Source organism: Lissotriton helveticus, chromosome 6 (assembly GCF_964261635.1).
Source record: "Lissotriton helveticus chromosome 6, aLisHel1.1, whole genome shotgun sequence".
Classification (NCBI taxonomy): domain Eukaryota; kingdom Metazoa; phylum Chordata; class Amphibia; order Caudata; family Salamandridae; genus Lissotriton; species Lissotriton helveticus.
In genome coordinates, this window is record NC_136067.1 from 651,807,325 (window position 1) to 651,832,680 (window position 25,356).

General features: G+C 45.4%; 1 protein-coding gene across 4 annotated transcripts in view; it reads left to right on the forward strand.

Annotated features, from left to right (window-relative positions):
* The window catches only part of TTK (TTK protein kinase), an 894,856-nt gene extending 888,060 nt beyond the window's left edge, over positions 1-6,796 (forward strand). For all 4 annotated transcript variants that reach the window (XM_078648117.1, XM_078648119.1, XM_078648116.1 and 1 more), the window contains exon 22: positions 6,300-6,796. In XM_078648117.1, the coding sequence (XP_078504243.1) occupies positions 6,300-6,389 (90 nt within the window). In that variant the 3' untranslated portion in view covers positions 6,390-6,796. The remainder of the gene's footprint in view (positions 1-6,299) is intronic.
* The last annotated feature ends 18,560 nt before the right edge of the window (positions 6,797-25,356 follow it).

The window sequence follows — 25,356 nt, forward strand, 5'->3', positions numbered from 1 at the left end:
AAGTAGTAACTTGTGCAACAAGACTGTGAAAGGAGGGGGGGGAGAGGGGCAGGTAGCGTTTAGCCAAAACAGACTCAGACAGTGATGGGATGACAGCAAATCATAACGAAGAATTAAAAAAATGCATAAAATTACATAATACAGTATAGGTATGGACAAATTACACTTTACAAATTATAAAGTTTTACATAGTTAGGCCACAAGGTGGAGCTCCAGGCTAAGGCAATGCAGTGAAGGTGATCGGCCAAAGATTCAGGGCTCTGACAAAGGTCCTCGAGGGAGCACAGAGGTTAGCAATGAGAGGGGTAGGAAGTGTCAGGTTGGTCCCTGTACAGTTCTTAAACAAAAAAAACAAATCAGGGCCGTGAGGAAACCAGGAGACTGATTACGTAACAGTAATAAACATTTAAGCATCGAAGGAGGTTGCTGGCAAAAATCGCCTATCAGTTCTCACAAACCAAAAAAACAAATCATGACCGTGAGGAAACCAGGGGATTGTTTCAGTATCTGTATTAACCATTTGAGCATCGGTGGAAGTTGCTGGCAAAAATAGAATAGACGATGAAGTGCATGCCGAGAGAAAGACCATCCAGGCAGCAGGGACACCTTAATATGGCGGATTGGGGAGATGAGCAAGTGATCTAAGGAGGAGATCACAAAATGGAGTGGGGATTACCCAACTCTTTGTCTCTTCCCCTCATCGACGTGGAGTCAGTGGCATAGGCGACGCAATAACACAGCCGGTCACAGCATAACACAAACAATCATACCGGTCACAGCAGATGAAGCAGGAAGAATCTCCTGCATCATGACTCTTCCTGCGATGCTCCCGATGAGGTGGCGAAGCAGCTCAGCAGGGCTAGCGTTGTGGCGGATCCGTAGTGTCACATGGAATGGGGGGGGGGAGAAACAATCAGCTCCATGGCCCCCTCCCGCCTCGTCCCGTAGGTAATAGCGGGGCAGGTGGAGCACAAAGCAGTGGTGGCCTAATTGGGGATCAGCAGCGGCCCAGTGGACGTGGGGGGGGGCACAAATCAAATCTGAGGAACTCAACCTCCGGCCGGGGTCTGCCTCGGATGGGGCACAATGGAGGCAATAAGCCCTCACCACCAGCGCGAAAGGCAAAGGGAGAGAGAGTCGCCTCCGGTGCTGGATCGCACCATCCCCCAACGCGGGCTCCTCCAGGTCACGATCGGATGGCCAAAGCCGCAATCAGCATTGAGGCGGTTTGCTCTCTTGTCGAGAGGGCAGAGAGCAGACTCCAGGGCCTCCAACGATCCCCTCCTCACAGGTATCGCGGAGTTGCTGGGCATCAGCTGTGATCCTGAGATGCCAGCTCTCCACTGACTTTCTACAGCCCGTCAACACTCAGAAGAAGGGGCTCCGGTCCCAGCGCGCAGGGGGGGTCTTGCCACTCTTCTAAAGCGGCTTCTACCTGCCCTTACTGTACTAGATATGATCCAGTATGGACATGTTCATGCTCCTGGCTAGTTCTGTCTCTACATATTTTTATGTTTATACATTTATATATACATGTCAGTTGCCATCGTATTCCTCTTCCTACGTCGCCACCTCCTTTAGAGGCTGCGAGGTCTGGACCAATATCTCCATGTGTGGGGGAGCTTTTCTGAGTTGTTTGCACGTTGCCCAAAGGTTCCTCCTTGGTTCCACTTACTGGGGTGATTTCCCAATTTGGCAACTGCTCCCTTTTTGGCGTTAGACACTGTACTTGTCTTTTCTGGAGTGTTTGGTCTCGGATTCTGAGACTCTACCCATGATTCTTTACTTTGGTGTTTTTGGCCACTTCCTTTGGATATGCCTCTTTCAAATTATCACCTGCGATTGTAATAGCTACGCCTGCGGGACAGCTCTTCTGATGGCAGTAGTTCTTGGCTACTACCTCCTAGTCTATATTGTGGGTTGTTTCTCACTTTGGCTTCATGCTGCCCAGTCGGGCACTCTTATGCTTCTTGTATACGCCACTTTAAGGTCTCTATCGCCGATTTCCTGCTGCATGTTTCTACCTGCTTCAGCGGGTTTAAAATTGATTCTATTCGCCCCTATTTCCCCTTTTTGGGATTGGGTGTGCACTTGGCGTGTTTCTTATCCCGCAGGCTATTCCCAACGCATTGCTCAGGTTCTAGCTCTTGCCTTTGGGCTCTTAGCACCGGCCCCTTCAGCCTTCTTTCTATAGGCTAGTCTGTTAGGCTTTGGTTGCACCTCTTCAGGTCTTTTTCAAGCTTGGGTCGGTGTACTCCTCGTGCGCCATTAAGCGGAGAGTGGTCCGTCTTCCTCTCTCTTTCCTTGTACTGGTACATGGCTCATGCCGTTCTACCTGTCATTTTTATACGGTTATGGTGTAGTGCCATTCTGGCATTTTTAGGATGTCTACCCTCCCGTTATTTCTGCTCTTCTGAGCTGCTTGGGTTGCTGTCTGGCTGTTCCGCCACAACCTCCCCCTTTATCCGTCACTCTGTTGCCGGATCAGATGCTAGTGCTTTCTGTTGTTCTGTCGCAGACCCACCTTCCCTTTGGGGTATGACTGTGGTATCTATTCTAAATTAAGGAATCTGCGGCTAGATGTCTATCAGATGTACGAGTTACTTACCTTCGGTAACGATGTATCTGGTAGAGACGTCTAGCCGCAGATTCCTTAACTTAGAATATCACCAGACGTCAGACTGGATCCGGAATTTCGTATGTAGTGACAAATGTCACTTCTGGGATGGGGGCGGCCATCTGGGAGAGGTGGCAATTAGGGGACACTGGTCTCCAGCGGAGTCAGGTCTCCACATAAATCTGTTGGAGCTCCAAGCAATTTGATTGACATTGAAATCATTTCTTCCCTTCTGTCAAGGGGAAGCTAGTGCAGATATTCACGGACAACACCACTGCCATGTGGTACTGCAACAAGCAGGGCAGGGTGGGGTCATGGACCCTTTGTCGAGAGGCCCTGCGTCTCTGGCCATGGCTGAAACAGCAGGACATAACCCTGATGGTTCAACACCTAGCAGGTTCTTTGAAGGCCAGGGCGGACAAACTCAGCCATCGATGCCTAGCACATCACGAATGGCATCTCCAGTCGGCGGTGGCGCACGGTCTCTTTCAAAAGTGGGGAGAACCTTGGTTAGATTTGTTCACCTCCAAAGAGAAATCGCATTGTCAGCAATACTGCATGCTGGAGTTTCCAAGGCGTCTATTGCTCAGCTACGCCTTTCATCGCGAGTGGAGCTAAGGCCTGATGTACGCCTTTCCGTCCATACCACTCCTGCCCAGGGTTCTGACAAAGATCAGGAGCGGTGAAAACACAGTGTGCTGTTCCGAGGTCGGAAGCTAGGTCTGAAAGGTGGAGGGGGGTGCTCTTTTTGGGAGCAAGGGCCCTAGACACCACGAAAGGTGTCATGCTTCATCATCAGGCAGCTCCTCGTTGGGCTGGCGCTGCAATGCCCAACTGACTCCTCGAGGGGGGTATGTCAGAGATCTTCTCTTTTTGGCCGATTTATGTTGCATGGATGAGTGGTCAAGTGTGAGTAGAATGGGTAAAAGAAAGGTGTGTTAAAATTTACTTAAGGGATCCGGACAGGAAATAACGTTTTAACTATAGAGTCCCTTTGTGAAGGATAAAAACGTGATGTGATATTAGAATGGATGTCATGATATATTTAGCTACAAAGATTGCGGATAGGAAGGTCAACATATTTTATGCTTATTACAGTCCATAGTGGATCATGGCATTTCATTCAGGACCCGGAAGACCTAATTCTACTTTTCACAGGGATGGCGTAAGATGGGTGAATCATGCCCTGCGAGTAATATGCTAAATAAATACAAAAGAAATCTGTCCTGTATACTTTACATGGACATGAGGAACGTCTCTTGGGGGTAGACCTGTGCAAAAAAACTGACCGGACAAGGTATACGCTGCGTAGCCTATTTACACTACGCATCGATGCTTAGTGCAGCATTCGTCTTACTCCAGGCCCATTCTCACAGGGCATCTTCCCCCATCCCGGTGAAGAGTAGAAGGGACCCTTATTTCCTGTCCGGAGCCCTTTGGTCAATTTTTACACACCTTTTTTCACCCATTCTACTCATACTTGACCATGCAACATACATCTGCTAAAAAGAGATCTCCGGTAAAGAGCCCCTTGGGGGGCCCGTGGGGCATTTCAGCGCCGGCCCAACGAGGAGCTGCTCGATTATGAAGCATAACACTTCTCGGGTGTGTGAGGGCCCTTGCTCCCAAAAGGAGCACTTCCTTCCACCAGTTAGACCTAGCTTCCCACTTAGGAACAGCACCCTATGTGTTTTCACCACTGTAGGGGCCCGTATGCTGGACCTTATAAAAGCCCCCCCTCCTCTCTTGTTTTGAAGATCAGGAGCGACAAGGCCCAAGTCATTCTTGTGGCTCCGGACTGGGCGAGGAGAGTCTGGTATCCAGAGCTTCTGAAGATTAGCATTGATCCTCCGATCATGCTGCCCCTTCAGGAGGATAGACTGTCGCAGCAGCAGGGGAGGGCGTTTCACCCGAACCTGTTAACTCTGCGCCTCCATGTGTGGAGATTGAACGGCGGCAGTTGATGGCTTTTGACCTTCCTCCGAGGTTTGTAATGTTATTCTGGCAGCCAGGCAGCCCTCCACTAAGACAGTATACATCTGCTGCTGTATTATATTGTACAGAAAGGTCTATTGACCCTCGTTCTGCTTCTCTTTCTACTGTCCATCTATTTATTCTAACCCTTGCCCAACAGGGCTGTGCTTTGGGAACTCTCAAGGGCTATCTCTTGCTCTGTCTGCTTTTTTTGTGGCTACCAGACCAACCCTCTCTCTTCAAGTCTCCTATTGTAAATAGATTTCGAAAAGGGCTGGCTCACTTGTTTCCACCCACACCCTTTGTTATGCCACAGTGGTACCTTAATTTGGGTCTCACCTACCTGATCTGTGCTCCATTTGAGCCTCTACACAATTGTCCCCTCTGGATGTTGACATCAAAACTGCCTTCTTAGTGGCGATTACTTCGGGCCAAAGGGTGAGTGAGTTGCAGATGTTATTTTGCTCGCCTCCCTATCTAATGTCCTTTCCGGCAAAGTGGTGCTTTGCACCCGGGCTTCCTTTTTGCCAAAAGTTGTGACCCCATTCCATCTGGGTCAATCAATCACATTGCCCACCTTCTTTGCTCCCCTACATCCCTCTAAGGAAGAGAAGCATCTCCACCGACTGGACCCTAAAGGAACATTGTAGTTCTACCTTGACCGCACTGAAGAGTTCTGGGTGGATAACCAACTATTTGTGGGGTAGGTGGCAGCAAAGAAGGGGAGAGCAGTGCATAAAAGGATAATTTCTCGCCAGGTCGTTCTCTGCATTAAGATCTCCTATGCCCTGGCAAAGAAGCACCCCCTGAGGATTTAAGGGCTTATTCCACCAGGGGAAAGGCAGCGACTACGGCCTAGGCTCGGGGTGTCCCAGTCCAAGACATCTGTTGGGTAGCAATGCGGGCATCATTGCACACGTTTCAGAACACTACTGCCTGGATGATCAGGTCTGCAGAGACGGGCCCTTTGTCCACTTCGTCCTGCAGGACTTTCTAGTTTAAGGTATTGGTACACAGCCCATCGCCTGGATGGTATGACCGGGTATCTAATTCAAAGGTAAGGAATCTGCTGCTAGTTTGTTCTATCAGATGAACAAGTTACTTACCTTTGGTAACGCATTATCTGGTAGAGACTCTAGCTGCAGATTCCTTACAGCCCCACCCATGCCTCCCCGCTTTGCAGACTAATGTTGTAGGGCTAGGGTTTCTCCCCCTTTCAGGGCCCTAGTTTTGCACCCGACTGCATCAGTTACTTCGTGGATCTGCACTTCTGGCCTGGAAAAAAAAAGAAAAATACTGACGTCTGCGAACCTGGGGGATGCCTATATAGGTCCATGATGTCATAACAGACGCTACCGACAACATCACATGGAGCCACCTGATGGCATGCATAATGGATTATTGCTCAGCAAAAGTTTCCAGATCCAGCCTGAAAGCTCGGGTAATTCAAAGCTAAGGAATCTGGAGCAAGATAGTCTCTACCAGATAATGCGTTACCAAAGGTAAGTAACGTGTTTATCTTGACTTATTGAGTGCCTGAACTCCCCAGTAACTGAAAAGTCACGTTCAGTTATAACGCATATTGACATGTTTTAATTTTTATTTTTTCCCATTTTCCTTGATAGTGTACTTCTCTTATTTTAGTGGGAGATTTCTATTAATGTTTCTGCTCCTTTGGTTACCTAAATATCGTCTTTTTATTTTTTAGACTTTGTATGAACAGTATGATGGGGGCAGAAGTCTTGATGTAGCAGCCTTTGCCAAACCAGTTGTTCAGAAGCCAAGGATAATGAAATAACTGGCCACTTTGGAAACAATGCTGTCTTGCAGATGAACAAGCACTGACATTATTTTACTGTCTTAAGTTTTGCAGATTTACATGAAGATGTATAATAGAGTATTTTTCAATTTTTATATAAAAAAAGTTAATATTCTTTGACGAGAGTCTATGCGGCCCATTCCTTCGTATTTGTTTGTCTGTGAAAAGAAATAGATATTGATCTTTGTATTATTTGTAAAGCATGTTATTGCCATATATGTAAATTCTATCCTGCCTCCCTTTTTAGGAACAATGTAAATTCTATTGTCACTATTTGTAAAAAGATTTTTATGCCAGTGTGTGAAACCGATTGCCAACCTTTATTTTGAACGGAAATATTATGACAAGATACCTTCCAATAAAGTGAACTACTTTGGGAGCGAAAAGCTTTTTTAAGTGATTGGTTTTGTGTTGTATTTAGTAAGATATTGATCCCCCTTTGATATCAATAGGTGTAGTATGTCCACCAATAAAAATGTAGTCACAAAGCTGTATGCTTATGGTCATTCTGATGGATACTTCTAACTGCAGATTCCTCACTTGTTTAATATTCTCAGGTGAAAGACTGGATCCGGAATCTTTTCATAGCGCTCTTATGTCGATAGGGGGCGCTAGCTCCTTCTCTGCACTGGAAGCAACACTGGAGTAACATCCCTGAAGTCATATAGCAATGACCCCTGGCGTATTAATGGCTGTTGCTTTTTTCCACACCCTTTGGCGTGGATTCAGAGCTGCTCTCCTTGATTTTTTTTTAATTTGTTTTCTCATTTGTTTCTTAATGTATTCTCTCAAACATCTTACTGCAGCTCATAGGGATGTCAGTGGCATAGAAGTCAGGCCTTATACCTTTCTGCACTTGAAATGTGCAGATGTCCATTTTATATCCCCATAAGGTCTTTGTGGTCCCTAGGGTCGCAGCACAACTCAAGGTTGTGCAACCAATACAGCCAAAGCCATCTGAGCACAATGCTAAAGTTTTTATCTAATCTTAGCTCTCGAGATCTGTGAAATTGTTCCTGCGTCAGTCAAAGTTCTAGATTATGTTCCAGGCTAAGTTTCTTCTGGCATTCAAAGCAAAAGATGGGTGTCTCTAGACTTGCAGGTGACCTATTTATACTTACAGATCCTGCAGTCTCACAGGAGCTACTTGTATTTAGTGGTAGGTTTCACTCGCAGCCAATTTGCTGTTCTCCCATTCTGACTAACATCTGTACTTTGAGTCTTGCCAGGCCAGGTCCTTTCTGACCAAAACAAAAACAACCCAAGACTAGTTTCACCCTGGATGGGACTGGTCAGTCGGGTGTAGCTTGGTTAATTAATCAATCAATCTGTATATATTTAATGCAGCTTATCACCCAAGAGGGTATCCTGGCGCTGAGAGTGCTGCTGCCGGAGTCTCAGTTGAATATCCAGGTCTTCAGTCCTTTACTTTCATTGTATCCAATGGCACCGTGAGCATGGACAACGCCCCTGCCATGTGGTACTCCAACAAGCAGGAGGCACTGCTGCTCTGAAGATTTTCTTGGTGTTACGCCACAAAGTAGGATCTCTGAATCTCTATGAATGCCAGAGCAGGTAAACTCTGCTGTCAATGTCTTGCAGATCCCAAATGGCTATTCCATCCAGTGGTGGCACAAGAACTCTTCTGCCAGTGGGAAGAACCTTTGCTCAATCTTTTTGGCACTGCTGAGAATGGGCAGTGTCCACACGTTTGCGCGTGGGGGGCAGGGGTGGAGGGATTCCCAGGTGTGTCTCGAAGAAAAGCATTACATGTATAGTGGAAGTTAGGACTCCTGTACATCATTCAGACGATAATGCTCCTTCCACGGGTTCTGAAGAAGATCATGACCGGCTGGGTCCAAGTCAACGTAGTGGCCCCGTATTGGGCACAGAGTATGTTACCGCAAACTGTTGGGCATGACTATTTGCCCTCCAATCAGGCTGTCACAGCAGCATGGCAGAGTCCATCACTCCAACCTGCTCATTCGCCACCTCCATGCTTGGAGATTGAACAGTGATTGTTATGGGTTTTAGCCAAACATTCCTCAACTAAGTCTGTATGCAACTGTTGTTGTAGAGTTTTTTTATATAGCGCGAACTTGACCCGAATCGGGTATCAGAGCGCTTTACATAGCACCAGGTGGTGCTATGTAAAGGACACACATTCATTTTTGTTAGGCACGGGGAGATTGTGATTTGCCCAGAATCACAGGATGTTTAGCGTCATTACCGAGACTCGAACCCAGCTTGGTATACTATGAGGCAGAATAACCCACTTCTTGCCAAGCTATCCAGAGTGTTTTTGTTTGTATTGTCCCTAGCCCAACAAGAACGTTATTCGGGTACCATTGGGGTGTATCTGCAGGCTGTTTAGGCCTTTTTTCTGTTGCTGGACCAGCACTCGTTGTTTAAATCACCTGTTTTGATGCTTTTTCTCAATGGTTTACAATATGGTTCCCATTTTCTGTTCACTATAGCCCAGGGGGGATTTGAATTATATTCTTACGTTCCTCATATCCCGCACTTGCCCCGCGATGTTTCAGAATTAGAGCGATAATAACAATATTCCAGTTGCTTAATCTTGGTAAGTGGTTGAGTATTTTTTTGGCTACAAATAACTTTTTCTTCTGTGAGACACAATTTATGATAAAACCTCTAGCTGCAGCTTTAAAAGAGTCCCAAATCAATGCAGGAGAAGAATCTGGAGTATAGAGTTGAAGGAAAAGAATTCAGAAGCAAAAGTTGTGAATTGGCTTGTGAAATTGGGAACTGATAATGTATTGTTAAAGTGCCATCTACGAGCATGAGGGGAAAAGGGTAACAAATCCAAATCTACGAAAACTGGGGCATGGTCTGATATGAGGATAGAACCAATTTCAGCATGAGAGACAAGCTGAGATAAGGGTTTACTGAAAAAGAGATAGTCTATTCTGGATTGTGAATTGTGAGGGGGAGAATAGAAAGTGTATTCCTGTAAATCTGGATTGCAAAGTCTGCAAATGTCAACTAAAGCATTACGACTAATGGCAGAGGTGAATTGTGAATGCATCCTGGTATTGGAGAATTTCACAGATGAGTGTCTATCTAGGATGGGATCTAGAGTCTGATTACAGTTACCTCCAAAAATAACATAATCATCAGTTAGCATAAGAAGCTTATCAGATATCTGAGACCAAAACATATTATCAATATTAACATGCACATAAACATTAAATAATATTAAGGGAATATGATCAATAAGCAATTTAACTATTACCCAGCGGCCATCAGAATCTTTTTCCTGATGAACAACCGAAAACTGATGTTTTTTATGGCATAAAATCAATGAACCATTCTTCTTTCCTAAAGCTGCGGAGGAAAAAACATGTCCCACCCATCCTCTTTTTAGTTTAGCTGCTTCTGCGTCTGATAGGTGAGATTCTTGAATTAAAGCAATATCAATATTTAATCTGGCTAAATGAGTTAACACACGCTGTCTTTTTATGGGATTATTAACTGCTTTAACGTTCCAATTTACAACTCTAAAGGTAAACCGTTAAAAGGAACATGCACAATTCTTATAAAAGAAACATTTGAGTAGCAAAGTAACGGGGGGACCTTCTTCATTTCTAAAAACTTGTTGCTGCTAGTGTGCCCAGACGCCTACCTGCCTGCCAGCATTTCTTCGCCCTCGGTCAAGTGCCTTCCCGGCTCCCGCTGCCCGACTCCCCTGTCATCCAGGAGTCCCTGCAGCCGAGTGGAGCGCGGGACGTGGGGAAACTGAGACCACACTCCCCAGCATCCCGAGCGGCGCACGCCGCGTCACCAGCGCGCCAGGAGGCGCTGAAATAGCGCGTCACCCCGGTCGAGGGGGGGGACCTTCTTCATTTCCAAAAACTTGTTGCTGCTAGTGTGCCCAGACGCCTACCTGCCTGCCAGCATTTCTTCGCCCTCGGTCAAGTGCCTTCCCGGCTCCCGCTGCCCGACTCCCCTGTCATCCAGGAGTCCCTGCAGCCGAGTGGAGCGCGGGACGTGGGGAAACTGAGACCACACTCCCCAGCATCCCGAGCGGCGCACGCCGCGTCACCAGCGCGCCAGGAGGCGCTGAAATAGCGCGTCACCCCGGTCGAGGGGGGGGGGACCTTCTTCATTTCCAAAAACTTGTTGCTGCTAGTGTGCCCAGACGCCTACCTGCCTGCCAGCATTTCTTCGCCCTCGGTCGAGTGCCTTCCCGGCTCCCGCTGCCCGACTCCCCTGTCATCCAGGAGTCCCTGCAGCCGAGTGGAGCGCGAGACGTGGGGAAACGGAGACCACACTCCCCAGCATCCCGAGCGGCGCACGCCGCGTCACCAGCGCGCCAGGAGGCGCTGAAATAGCGCGTCACCCCGGTCGAGGGGGGGGACCTTCTTCATTTCCAAAAACTTGTTGCTGCTAGTGTGCCCAGACGCCTACCTGCCTGCCAGCATTTCTTCGCCCTCGGTCAAGTGCCTTCCCGGCTCCCGCTGCCCGACTGCCCTGTCCTGCCAGCATTTCTTCGCCCTCGGTCGAGTGCCTTCCCGGCTCCCGCTGCCCGACTCCCCTGTCATCCAGGAGTCCCTGCAGCCGAGTGGAGCGCGGGACGTGGGGAAACTGAGACCACACTCCCCAGCATCCCGAGCGGCGCACGCCGCGTCACCAGCGCGCCAGGAGGCGCTGAAATAGCGCGTCACCCCGGTCGAGGGGGGGGACCTTCTTCATTTCCAAAAACTTGTTGCTGCTAGTGTGCCCAGACGCCTACCTGCCTGCCAGCATTTCTTCGCCCTCGGTCGAGTGCCTTCCCGGCTCCCGCTGCCCGACTCCCCTGTCATCCAGGAGTCCCTGCATCCGAGTGGAGCGCGGGACGTGGGGAAACTGAGACCACACTCCCCAGCATCCCGAGCGGCGCACGCCGCGTCACCAGCGCGCCAGGAGGCGCTGAAATAGCGCGTCACCCCGGTCGAGGGGGGGGGGACCTTCCTCATTTCCAAAAACTTGTTGCTGCTAGTGTGCCCAGACGCCTACCTGCCTGCCAGCATTTCTTCGCCCTCGGTCAAGTGCCTTCCCGGCTCCCGCTGCCCGACTCCCCTGTCATCCAGGAGTCCCTGCAGCCGAGTGGAGCGCGGGACGTGGGGAAACTGAGACCACACTCCCCAGCATCCCGAGCGGCGCACGCCGCGTCACCAGCGCGCCAGGAGGCGCTGAAATAGCGCGTCACCCCGGTCGAGGGGGGGGACCTTCTTCATTTCCAAAAACTTGTTGCTGCTAGTGTGCCCAGACGCCTACCTGCCTGCCAGCATTTCTTCGCCCTCGGTCGAGTGCCTTCCCGGCTCCCGCTGCCCGACTCCCCTGTCATCCAGGAGTCCCTGCAGCCGAGTGGAGCGCGGGACGTGGGGAAACTGAGACCACACTCCCCAGCATCCCGAGCGGCGCACGCCGCGTCACCAGCGTGCCAGGAGGCGCTGAAATAGCGCGTCACCCCCGTCTCGCGGGACGCCGGGCCAAGGGCGGGCCCGTTCTAGCCCGTTACAGACCGGGTAAGACTGGACTGGGCCACCTTATTAACATTTCACCTTGTGTGCCCCCACTGGACCATTTCTTGATTGTCCTTCGTTGGCCGTTGTGAATTTATTGTTGTATAGCTGTTATACTGTCTATGAGAAACATGTCTCCTCGAATAACCAGAAATAGTAAGGCCGCACATGTTGCCCAAATTGTAGGTCCCATAGACCAATTTATCGCCAAAGCTAACGACGCCATAAACCAGGGCGTGCTTCTGTTAGAAAGAAGGGTTTCACAAGACTTAGCCGTAGCCAGGCGCTCTTCACTGGGCTTACTGGCCGCTGCCAAAACACCGCAACGTGTCTTAGTGACCGACTTACAACATGAGACCCAGTTTGTTCCCGGGATAGTGGACTTATCAGTATCAATCGACCTTTCCACAACACAAATGTCCCAACTTTCTCCACCCCATCCCTCTCGATCAATTGAGAGAACCCCTATCCTCTTTTCTAACCTGGAGGAGACCTCTTTATCTCCTAATACTAGGGCTCAGCGGGAAGGCGCCATCCCGAAAAAGAGAAAGGGACAGAAAGATAAAAAACCCCGTTCTCCAAACATCTCCGCATCCCAACAGGTCCTTCTGCCACATACCAACGATGTATCTCCCACATTAGCCCAGCCTCTATTTCCATCCGAAATTTTCCAGCAGACTAACATCACGACAATGTCAGAATTAATAAATCTTTCAACTGATATCCCTAATACTGCTCCGGAAGGAAATGTACTCAATGGGCGGGATCCCTCTCCACAAGATTCACTTTCTTTAGCCTCTATTGAGGCTTTAATTAAACTTCATCTCGACCCCATCAACTCAGTCTTATCTAAGATTGAGAAGTCATTAGTTCTATTGACTTCTGAATTAAAAAATAAGAACAGCATGACTTCCATGCCTACTGCTTCTGTGATTCAACAACCCATTCCAAAATCGACAAAACCTGGGGGTACTCTCCCCCAACAAACCCCTCAACCCACCAAAGTGGTGACCACCACAGCGGTGGTTCACCAAAAACCTGTCCAAACAGCTAGCACCAAACCTCAGCAAATCCCAACCAACCAAGCTGTCAAAAAAAACCCTATCCCCGCTCTGTCTGGTCATCCCGCCAAAACGGGCAACCCTACTAGCATACCAATGACACGCCCAATAGCTAAAACACCAGCTAAAACACCAGCTACCAAAAACGCGGCCTATAATGTACGACACAATGCACCCCGCTCTGTCCACCTTCCTCCTGAAGCAACACCATATGTAGTTATTATGACTGGTGTTCCAGCGCTGCATGTTAATTCTGAGGAACCTGGATGGTCCTTAAAAAATAAGGTACTCCATTGGTTGTCGATGAATCGACCACTTCCCCCCTTTGCTAACAATGGGGTAGTCTCAATTCGCAGAGTTCCTTGGGTAGGGAAGGAGCAAAAAACTATCTCAGGTGACTGCATTATAATAACTTTTGAAGACCCCCAAACTGTAGACTATATCTGCCCATGGGGCGACCAAACATCTATCGAAGGTATTGGCACGAAAAGATTAGCCTTTTTCTACCCCCCTGCACATTCCCTCCCACCAGTACCGGAGTGGAATTGGACCCAGGTAGGGAACTGGAACAGAAAACCGGACTGGACTAACTGGCAAGGGCAAGGGGTTAGAAACACCTTGCCTTCCTTAGACTGGTGGGGAGTCCCCACGTACAACAGGTTTGACTGTTTAGAGATGGTGGACTGACCACCAACAGTCACTGTTTTGTCCGATGGGAATTCCCCCTCTCCAGGGTCCTTGCCCTCGCTGCCCACAAATTCTCCTGTTCCCCCTACTCTTTCGATTAAATCTTTGCCTCTACAATTATTGGCCGCATTATCTGATTCGATGGGTTCACACACTCAACACCATATTGATCCTCAGCCTTATTCTAACTCTTTGTGTGCTAAGCATCAAGAAAACTTATCCCCCAATTCTAACAACATCTCTAGTTCATCACGACACAAACCATCTTACAATGAAAGGCCAGCACTTAGCAAAGATATGTCATCACTCTCTTTATTGCCCATAATATTCTGGAACGTAGCTGGACTGCGATCCAGGATGCTATCGGCATCATGGCTGGCTTTTGTAACATCGTATAAGATATTGTGTTTCCAAGAGACATGGCTTATCGACCCGCTGCATATACAAGGCTATCTACCGTATCATTCCCCGGCAAGCCCATCAACACATGGCAGACCCAAGGGGGGTCTTGTGGTATATATATCTAACAAGCTTGAAGTAAAGAAAATTTCCCTTCAGAGTACCTCCTTGTACTATCAAATTCTTTTGATTACTTTTAAAAATGGTACATCTTATAGTCTTACCAATTTTTATAACAATCTTACTCCCGCAGAATGTGTAAAAATTGTGTCAGAAATCTCATCCTTTATAGGCAATCAACAAGTTAAGCACGCTTCAACTATGTGTAATGTAATCTGGGGAGGGGATTTTAACATGCAATTGTGTTCTTATTACAAGAAATCGGACTGTGGCCTCCTAGATGAAAATGAATGCCCTATGACACATTTTACCCACTCATCTGTGGGAGATTCTCTTAATGCTAGTTTAATGTCGTTGGAACTGACCTACGCCAACGAACTTACCAACCCTCCAGTGGAATTTAATCCAACCTTTCACGGTAGGGGCTGTTTTAGCACCATTGATTTTATACTCTGCTCATATTCTTTAAAAGGCACAGTAGAACAGTTTTGTACAGGATCTGAAATTTCAGGAGACCATTTCCCCAATACGATAGTGCTAATTTTACCCACGAGTGCTCTTCAACCAATAAAGATAAGCCTACTGACCCAAAATACATTGACTATGGCTAAAACCAACGGCTACTCAGTGAAATGGTCAAGGTTAGATCCAGTAGAAACATCCAGCTCTGTGATCTCGAAAGCACTCCCCTTGATAAATACATGTCTGAATGAAGCTTCTTCCCCAGCGCAAATTATTTCCAGTTTTGGGGAAATTCTAAAAGTTATCCAGATGGTTCTTTTTCGAACCCGTAAACAAGGTTCCCAGACGGAGCCAGGTTGGTTCGACACGGCTTGCCGGAAAGCCTTAAATGCCCTAAAAAAAGAACTCCATAGTTCAACCAGAGACCAAATCAAATTAGCCAAATTAAGATCTGAATACAAGCAGGCCCAATTAAGCTGTAAGAGAGACCATAAAAACGAACTATGGGCCCAACTACATGAGAGTTGTAACAACAAAGATAGCTCCCTATTTTGGAAAATAGTAAAATCTCCTTTCCTATGTGAGGGTAGTTCACATCAGTACCTCGATGTGGCGGTGTCTGCGGATGAATGGGTGACACACTTCTCCAAAATCTTTAGTCATCCCCCTCTGGAATGTGCTGCACATTCCAACCCAGTGACCGAGTCGCATGACAAAGGGGTCTATCCAATCGACCTCAATTTCACCCTCGGCGAGGTCACAAGTGCATTATCTTCCTCAAAATCTGGAAAGGCCCCAGGCCCAGATGGTGCCCCATTAGATTTATTTCTTTTAAATATCGATTTATGGTCTCCAATAATCACCCAGCTAATTGCCGCAGTATTAAAAGATGGCCTTCTGGCCTCTTGGTCATCTTCCATACTGCTCCCAATATTTAAAAAAAGGTGAGAGAAATAACCCTGCCTGCTACAGGCCCATTTCCCTCCTGGATTCGTTGGGTAAAGTCGCGGGCCGTCTAATCCTGGATCGCTTACAGGATTGGGCAGCCGAAAAGAACATCATTACTGACTTGCAGTACGGATTCCGGGAGGGTCTGGGCACTGTCAAACAAGCCCTAAACCTAACACTTTTGATAGGGAAGTATGTGGGAGTAAAACGGGGCAATTTATTTATGGTTTACGTCGACCTAAGTGCGGCGTTTGATTGCGTCATCCATGCTAAGCTTTGGTCCATCTTGGAAGAGCTGGGTGTTGACCCTCCCCTTATCAGATTCTTGCGCGAGCTTTATACTGGCGCTTCGGCCTGCGTAAGATTTGGTACGGGTGGTGAGTTGACACCTTCCTTTCCCATAAACCGAGGAGTAAGACAGGGCTGCGTCCTGGCTCCCTTTCTATTTAATTTATACACCAACGGCTTGGAGGCAGCCATGTTAGAGGGGAGCCAGGATTTACCTACCATCAATAAGCGCCCGATTCCAGCACTCCTCTATGCTGATGACTCCGTAATCTTTGCGAGGTCCTTAGTACAGCTACAGAAGCAGTTGGATAAATACTGCAATTATATGCTTTCACTTGGGTTAAAGGTCAACAAGTCCAAGACCTTTACCATGCAATCTGGGCCCAAGGTAAAAAGTTCAAAATATCTGTATCGAGCAAACAAAGCTGGAACGAGTCAGAGAATACCCCTACCTGGGCATCCTAGTAGACGATAAGTTAACATGGAAAAGGGCGATGGTAACTAGGAGATTGCTTTACCAGCGAGCAACTTCCGCCCTAGTCTCTTTTTCCAGAAAAATGGGCAAACCATCTCCCGCTGCACTGCTTAAAATTCATCAAGCCAAATGTCTGAGCGTCGCCACTTATGGAGCCGGAATTTGGGGCTACGTAAACTCGGAAGAACTGCAAAAAGTCCAGAATGGTTTTGTTAAATATCTCCTGGCCCTCCCACGGAGCGCCCCCACTTATGGTTGTCATATAGAGCTTGGGATAGACTATTTAACAGACTATATTAAGTGTCAACCAATGCTCTTATGGCACCGCATATGGTCAAAGCCTCAGTGTCATCTTACACGTGCCCTGGTCCCAGAATGTTTAGAGTTGTCGTCCTGGAAAAACATCCCTTGGCTGGCCTATGTGGTCAATTTTCTGAAAGACCTTGATCTCACACAGTATATTATAGAGCCCTCAGCTATCACCGGGATAAGTAGAAAAACTCTGAAGCATCATTGCCTTAATCACTTAAGGGAACTCCGTATGTCTGGCGAGATATCTAAACAATCCAACGCACACATTTTGATGGCCCAGGTGTCTCTAGGAATACAGCCTTACTTACTATACCACTTATCCAACTTCGAAAAATATCTATTAACCAGGTTGCGTTTTAACTTGTTTTTCCGATTGGTTACTTTTCCTAAAATGCAAATTTGGTCACCTGAACTGGAGAAATGTCCATGTGACAAGGTCTCCCCCCAATCAACCATGCACGTAGTATTGTTCTGTCATTACTACGCAGAAATACGCAGACGCTGGATCTTACCAATATTGCGCCAAATGGGGTTGAGGACCTGTCGCCCGGCGTTTCTAGCCTTGCAGCAGCTAGTATCTCAATATGTGGCAAAGAACTTAGCACTTTACTTGAAATCATGTATAAATATTCGCAAATCCTTAGAAATGAACCTTACCTGAATTTATGAATATCTGCACTAATTTTTGTAAATGAATTAAAACTGTATTCTTTTGTATTTTACTTTTTTAAACAAAAATTCACTTAGTTAATGTATTAATAATAACTGTGTTTTTACGATGAAATGTTTATATATGATGTACTTTTTATGATTAACAACATGGCTAATCGAATAAAAGATTTTGAATTGAATTGAGTAGCATCTATCAAATAAAGCATAAACAACTTGTAAGCGAACTGTATAAAAATTCAGATTATTATTTCTTAGGAGAAGGAACATAGAGAAGAAAAATTTGGAAATAGACTCAGGATAGGGGAGAAAAACAAAATAAGTATGAGAAGAGTACTGATACAAAGAGTATCGTAAAAAGTCAAGAAAAAGAGGGGAAAAACGGGAGAAAACAGCTGAGAGAGAAGAGGACAAAGAACGGGGAAGTAATTCAATATTAACATTTGACAATGAAAAAAAGAAAACATCAAAAAGACATACCACAAGAAAACAATAAGACTGGGGATGATGGAACCACATCAGGAAGGCAGCACACCAAACTGAAGAGTCCACAGAAATGCGCGAGGGGAGAACGACCTCCAAGTGAACATGAAGAACACATAAAATCAGGGGATCATAAAACCGCATCTAGAAAAATCCAAAAAGAGATAATGTTAATAGTTAGAAACACAACAGGATTGGAATAAGAAATAAAAGACAAAATACAAAAGGGGAGGAGTACAGAAGACATCATGACGGATCATCAACTCAAATATACAGAATATTTATGTTCAAAAATTATGCTCGAGGGATGTCCATCGATTCATTAGTACAAGAGTCTAGAAATTGCTGAAGCAGAGCCGGGTCTTCATGATTTGTCGTCTTATTGTTGTAAGTCACTTTAAATAGGCACGGGTGAAATAGGCCATATCGAGCATTCAAGGAGCGAAGAGCAGGCCTCATCTCCAGATACTTCTTGCGACGATCTGCAGGAATTTTGGCATAGTCCTGTGCAAATAAAAGGTTAGAACCGTTCCACGTAATTTTCCCTTTCTGCTTGGCAGCCTGAAGAACTTTGAGTAGATCAGTATACTCCAAAAAGTACAAAATAACACCTCTGGGTTTTGCAGCAGAAGAAGAAGTAGTAGAGGAATGAGTGATTGGACCCAGACGATGTGCTTGTTGGATGTTTAAATGTAGAGAACTTGGGAGATTGAGAAGCATAGGTAAAAATTATTGAAAAAAGGATATGAGATTTGATCCTTCAAGGTTTTCTGCAAGTCCATAAATGCGTAAGTTGTTACGCCTATTTTGATTTTCTAAATTTTCCACTTGTTGCTTGAGAAGTTGAATTTCTCTGTGTATACTAGGAGCTTGGTCAGTAAGAACTTGAACTGAGGCGATGGTTTTCTCAAGGTGTTCAACTTTTTGCTCAGTATGCGACCAGTTATCCTCTAGACTCTGAAGGCGGGCATTTGTTTCCGCCATGTAGGGTTTGTGTGAACGAATTTCCTCTAATATAAGCTCCATAGAGATAGAAGAGGCTGTATTGGTAGGAGATGGGGGTTTGTTTTAACTCGTTTCCCTGAGGCAGAAGAAGAAGGTGTTTTAGAAGAAATTTTTGAATTTGAACGACAAATATGATGAGAGTACTTTATGGAAGGAGAGTCATTGGCTGCATCGTCTGGATTCTCTTGCAACACACTGAAGGGGTTAACATCCTCCAAGGACACGCTGGCTGTACTAATTTGCTGAGGAGAATGACGATTATAGCGTGACGTTGCCATTGAGAAAGTGAGAGATAAGTCCAAAAATAAAACAGAACACAAAAATTAAGCCCTGGAAGACAATTTCTATGGACTGGATCTGAGAGAATGCTAAAGTGATTCTGGTATTTTATTGACCTCTGCTAGAAAAATAAAAAAGACAGTCCCGAAGCAGAAAGCTATTCTGATATTTTACTAACCTCTACTAGTCGTTTTCTATCAAGACAATTAAATAGAGGCAGTTGAACAAGAAGAAAGCAATTCTGGTATTTTACAGACCTCTACTGGTCATTTTCCATCAAAACATTTAAATAGAGGCAGTTGAACATAAAATAAAGTCAATAAGGGGAAGCAGACAAGTCCTAGGGCTGGTCTCCACAGCCCACAAAGTACATACACATATAAGTATATACTAAAGTATATACAAGAGGTCTTGAATGCTCGACCTAAAAATGCCTAAGAAAAGAATCATGATCCAGTGTGAGGCTTGGGACTGCGGCCAATGTGCCCAGTGAACTAACTGACAATAAGGCTGTTGCTGTGAGAAAATGTTTAAGGTCTTGGGGAAGTCAGTGTTTTTTTTTGGACAGTATCCCTTGAGAGTACAGATGGTTATTGCTTCTGTACCAGGGTTAGTAATAGTTGTGTATGCCAGTTCTGTAATAAAAGTCACTTCCTTTAGGTACTTGACTCTCTGGGTGGTGAAGTTTGAGCTCACAAAGATTACTTTAGAAGAAACACGGATATACCTTGAAACTTTGCACACTCACTAAACTCAATCACATACATCTATGTATGTATGTATCTATCTTTCTTTCAATGCCCTGTGGAGCATGAAGAGGGTGTTGAAGCAGGAGGAGGAGACAGCCTTGACTTGCTGAGTCATAGAGTGCGTTGAGTCCAGGATGAACCCCAGGATGCGTGCATGGTTGGTGGGTGTCGGGGCAGCTCCCAATGTGGCCGGCCACCAGGAGTCGTACCATGCGCAGGGGGTGGAGACCAGGATGAGGACCTCCATCTTGTCAGAGTTCAGTTTCAGACGGCTGGTCTTCATCCACTCTGCGACGGCCTTCATTCCCTCTTGAAGGTTGGATATGGCGGTGGCTGGGTCCTTGGTGAGGGACAGGATCAGCTGGGTGTCATCGGTGTACGAGATGATGTTGAGGTGGTGCGCTCGAATGCTGTTGGCAAGCGGTGCCATGTAGATGTTGAAAAGGGTCGGGCTGAGGGATGATCCTTGGAGTACGCTGCAGGTGATTGTGATGGCTTCGGATCGGAAAAGGGGGAGGCGGACTCGCTGGGTTCTGCCGCTGAGTTCCTTAATTCTTAATGGCGTTTTGATCCTTCTATGTGTGCTGCAGAGTGCAGCACACAAAAAGAGCAAAACATGAGGAGAAATAAGTACTGTTCCCTGTTGCACCACATTAACACCTCCTTTTGAAAGGCATTAGTTTTTGTTGTTGCCTCAGATTTACAGAGCCTTGTAAATCTGAAACAGTGCCAAAAATTCATGGGTGTTGCTGGGAACATCCACAGCAACATCCATTGCATGCCCCTTTGCCACAGAATACTGCATTGCAGAGGGCCATATTTACAAGGCTGTATTAAGCCATGAAAAGTGGCTAAGTGCAGCCTTGTAAATATGGGCTAGCATAGAGCGCCACCAGAGCGTCAAAAGTGACGCTCCAGTAACTCTAAGGCTTGTAAATACACCCCTCTTTGTTTCAGAGTTATATAACAATGGGGTAACCCGAAAGACCACTGGACCTGGATAACATACAGTACAAAAGAAAAGGTCGCAGCGTTACACAATTTAATAAACAAAATGTAGCATCACCCTGAAAATAAATCTTACAATGTATCAAATTTCATCATATGCTGGCTTATTCAACGAAACAGCATGGATAGTATGTATATTCATATAGAACATGCAGGTTCTCCAGAGAAGGTGAGGACAACGTGCTCCAAAGGAAGTGTGCACTTGTGAAGGTTTGGGAAAGGAAAGGCAATGTGTAAATAATTATATCGGCGGATTGATAGAAACCTATCCAGCCACATGAAGGCAACAATTACATATGTAAACAACAGAAAAAAAACGGGGGTCTAAATGCCAATACTGTGGCGGGGCTAACCTCAACTCCTCCCAGAGTAAGTCGAAACACAAGTCACATGAAAGCCCAGAAGGACAAAACAAGCAAGTAAAGAGAACGAAAAGGTAAGTGATTAGTGGTGAGATCCAAAACCATTTAAATGGATTCCCATCAATGTATCAAAGTGATCAATCTTCTCATTTGGTCATCCATCTATCGGGGTGGTGTGTCTCTTGATCATTGACACTTATTACCATTCCAACAATAATGGGCTGGATCAAACCCACAGACACTTTAGACAGAAAATGAATAACTATATAGTTGATCACAAGGGAATATAGTGCAGTGCAAAACACAAAAGAGATGTGGTGAGTTAAAATAGGGTGATGAGGCCGAAAAAAAGAAACATTTTATTGGAATACAGACTCATCCCCTAATTAAAAGCAGAACAGTGCAAGGGGCAGTTTAAACAAATAACTGCAAACAAAAGGCCAACATGTTTCAGCCAATAGGGAACCAAATCCCTAGGCTTTCTTCAGGGCCTCTGCTCTCAAACTTTGCTACTGAAAAACAAAGTGTTGCTAACACTCAGTGCAAATAACTTAAAATATTTTAGTGAATATATATGCAAACAATCATGCAAAAAACCAAATCCCTAGGCTTTCTTCAGGGCCTCTGCTCTCAAACTTTGCTACTGAAAAACAAAGTGTTGATAACACTCAGTGGAAATAACTTAAAATATTTTAGTGAATATATATGCAAACAATCATGCAAAAAATCATAATGATAGTCCAGGTTGGAATGAATACAACCTGATGTGTACTGATCCTCCGCATCAAGGAATGCAGATGGCATCTAAAAGAAATTCAATAAAATAACACGTTAACCACAAACGTTCTCGAATATGATTAATTTGTATAGGTAAATGCTTATTACAAACTATTCTATATGCTCACCCAGCTTGACCGGGGACTGGACCTCACCTCACCTGGACCAAGCTCATGAAAAAGGCCCGCTCTGTGAAGGAAAAGCCAAGGAAGAATCAAGAGTAGAGAAATAAAGAACTCCACCTCGTCAGTTACTCATACTCTGTGCCACCTTTAACGTCTAATCCTACTCAGAATGATATCAATTCAAAACAGCCACATGGCTTATCCTCAATCCCCCTCACACCAGATATACTTGCAGTTAAAAATGGAAACCCAAGTCTGTTCCTCATTCGAAAAAATCTCTACGTAACACTCCCCATCAAGGGTTCATGTCTATTGGCACAGGTTCCTTTGAAGTGTTTGCACCCAAAACTGGAGCACGCTTAAAGGATAAAATAACTGTGCTCTCTATCCTGAGTGCCATGAGTTATGTAAGAGCGTAGAACGACTAGTCTAACCTCTTACCCAGCACTCCAAACAACATCTTTGAAACTCCGAGCTTCTCATTCATCAAACTATGTTTGCAGCTCAACTCTGCTTTCTAGCCACCAACCATTAGCTGTTAATCCTCTCAAATGGCCTACCTGTCCGTCGTTGCCTCAGACAGATCCCGAGTCTAGAGTCTAACGATCGCACCAGGAAAGGCGTTTAAATGAGACACTCGCGGGACTTGACACAGGCATGGTACGACCCGCCCACTCACACCCGGTGATCTTATGCATGACCAAAAACTGCCACAAAGAGACCGATTTGACCTCTTAAGTTTATATACACCATAAAAAAGAAAATTAATTAACTTGTCCCCTATCGACAAATAACGCCAATCTGGGGGAATGCCTTCCTGTGTTGATTTCAATCGCGGTCTCGCGAGAATGCACCAAACTATAAAATGACGTCATGGATATGGCGGGTTTTTTTTAGACGGCAGAAAGTAAACTATCAATTTGCAGAAAGCAGACACTCTCCACAATCCACCAAAGTGTGAGAGATGAAAAAGACACAATATAACATAGAGAAATATCCTTGTGTGTCAGTAGCAAGACAACTGCCGATATCCTCCAATTATTAAACTTATATAAAAAAATCTTATTTATAAAAAAGGTACTCAACCAATTGTCACTCTTTCAATAAAAAAGCGAGCTATCCATCACTTTGTGTGCATGAGACCAAGCTAGAAAAAACACAATAGGGGGCATTCTGTAAAAAAGCGAGCTATCCATCACTTTGTGTGCATGAGACCAAGCTAGAAAAACACAATAGGGGGGCATTCTGTAACAGACCACAGTAAGAGCATTCTCAAGAAAACAAGTCAAGCGGCACAGTATGCTAAATAACAAATTTGATCCATATTGGACTCATAGTACTAGCACACATTATTGCAAATGCAAACCCAGTATAGGTGGTTTATAAGTGTAGGCCTTTATTTGTCAACCCTAGCAAACAAAGCATGCGGCTTATTATAATAAATCATCATGGCTACATGTCTGTCACCTGTACAGTGGTGTCAAATGCTGATAGGAGGTCAAAAGTTATTCAATCGCCGCGTGTCATGGTCAATGCTCTGATTAAACCTAATCACATCTTATCCTTACTTGGTTTTAGATGTGTACATAGTGGATCATAAAAGATAGTATATGGGCCAACACTATCCATCAGTCAATATAGCGGACAGTGATATTATCTCTACTTAAAAGTTAAAACCTCTAATGTAGTTGACACAAGGACTTAACCAGATGTTACAGGTTTGTCCAAGGTATATCATCGTTAAGACCAAGTGTGACACTGCGGAGCTTAAATATCCATTTCTGCTCTTTGATGAACAAATACTAAGAAATATCACTAATATGTGACGATATAAATGGAATTTCTAGTACAGTCCACTGAAAATCTTCTCCATGATTTTTTTCTACAAAGTGTTTCGCGAGTCTTGTCAGTGTCTTTTTGCATCGAAACGAGCTCTTGTATTCAAGCATGCATGTACGCACTTTGCATGTTGTCATACCGACATATCTAATAGAACAGGGACAGGTCAAAAGATAGATCAAATGGGTACTATTACAATTTGTAAAGTGAGTTTGTTCCCAAGGTCGATCCGTGCCTATGTCTATTGTCGTGGAATGTTTGGTCTGCGGACAAACAACAGCTTCCACACGGGTGGTGTCCCACAACTGCAGGTAAATCCCAAAGGGTACCTATCGATCTTTTAGTTATTTCTTTGGGGCGTGTGTGTACCAACCGATCACGTATGCTACTCGCCCTCTTGAATGCAAACAACGGGGGAGCAATTTTTTCTCTGCTATGGTTTAAAATCCGCCAGTGACGGCGAACTATCTTTTGAATATGGTTTGCTCTCGTGCTGAAAGTACTGACGAAAGTCAAACGATCCATCGGAGGCTTTGGTACTGGGGGCTCAAGTAGGGCTTCACGATGATTGTTCTTGGCCCGTTTGAGCGAACCCTTAATCAGTGTATGCGGATAATGTCTTGCCGCAAGTTGTTGAGTTAAACCCTTTGCATGATACTGAAAAGTGATTTCTGTAGAGCTATTTCTCCGTATCTGGAGGAATTGCCCATAGGGCAAATTATCCCGGAGGGGCTTCGGATGTTGGCTCTCAATTTGTAATAGAGAGTTTCTGGCCATGGGCTTACGATAAAGTTCCCTCTGCAAGCCTGAAGGAGTGGCATAAATAAACAAATCAAGGAACAGCAGTCTTTCTTTGTTAATCTCAACTGTAAATTTCAGATATCGATTTCTTGCATTGAGCCATTGATGGAACTCCAGAATTAATTCATGATCTCCTCTCCACACTACCAACACGTCATCTATATAACGTTTCCACCATCGGATAGGTGTGAAAAAAGGATTGGTAGGTGTCAGTACATGTTGTTCAAACGCATGTACGTAAAGATTGGCCAGGCTTGGTGCAAAAGCTCTGCCCAAACTGGTCCACGATATTTGAAGATAGATGGTGTCTTCAAAAAGGAAGAAGTTGTCTTTCATAGCCAATTTTGCAAGGGACATAATGAAATGAACCGGTGTTATGGTGTTCAAATCAGCCTCTCCCAGGATGAATGTAATGGTCTCTAAAGTCTCATCCTGGGGGATAGAGGTGTACAGGGACTCTACATCAAGCGAGACTAGAAAGTCTCTTTCGGAATCATATTCAACCTCTGGTATCACACGCAGCACATCTTTAGTATCCTGTAGATACGTAGGCATTTTCTGTACAATGG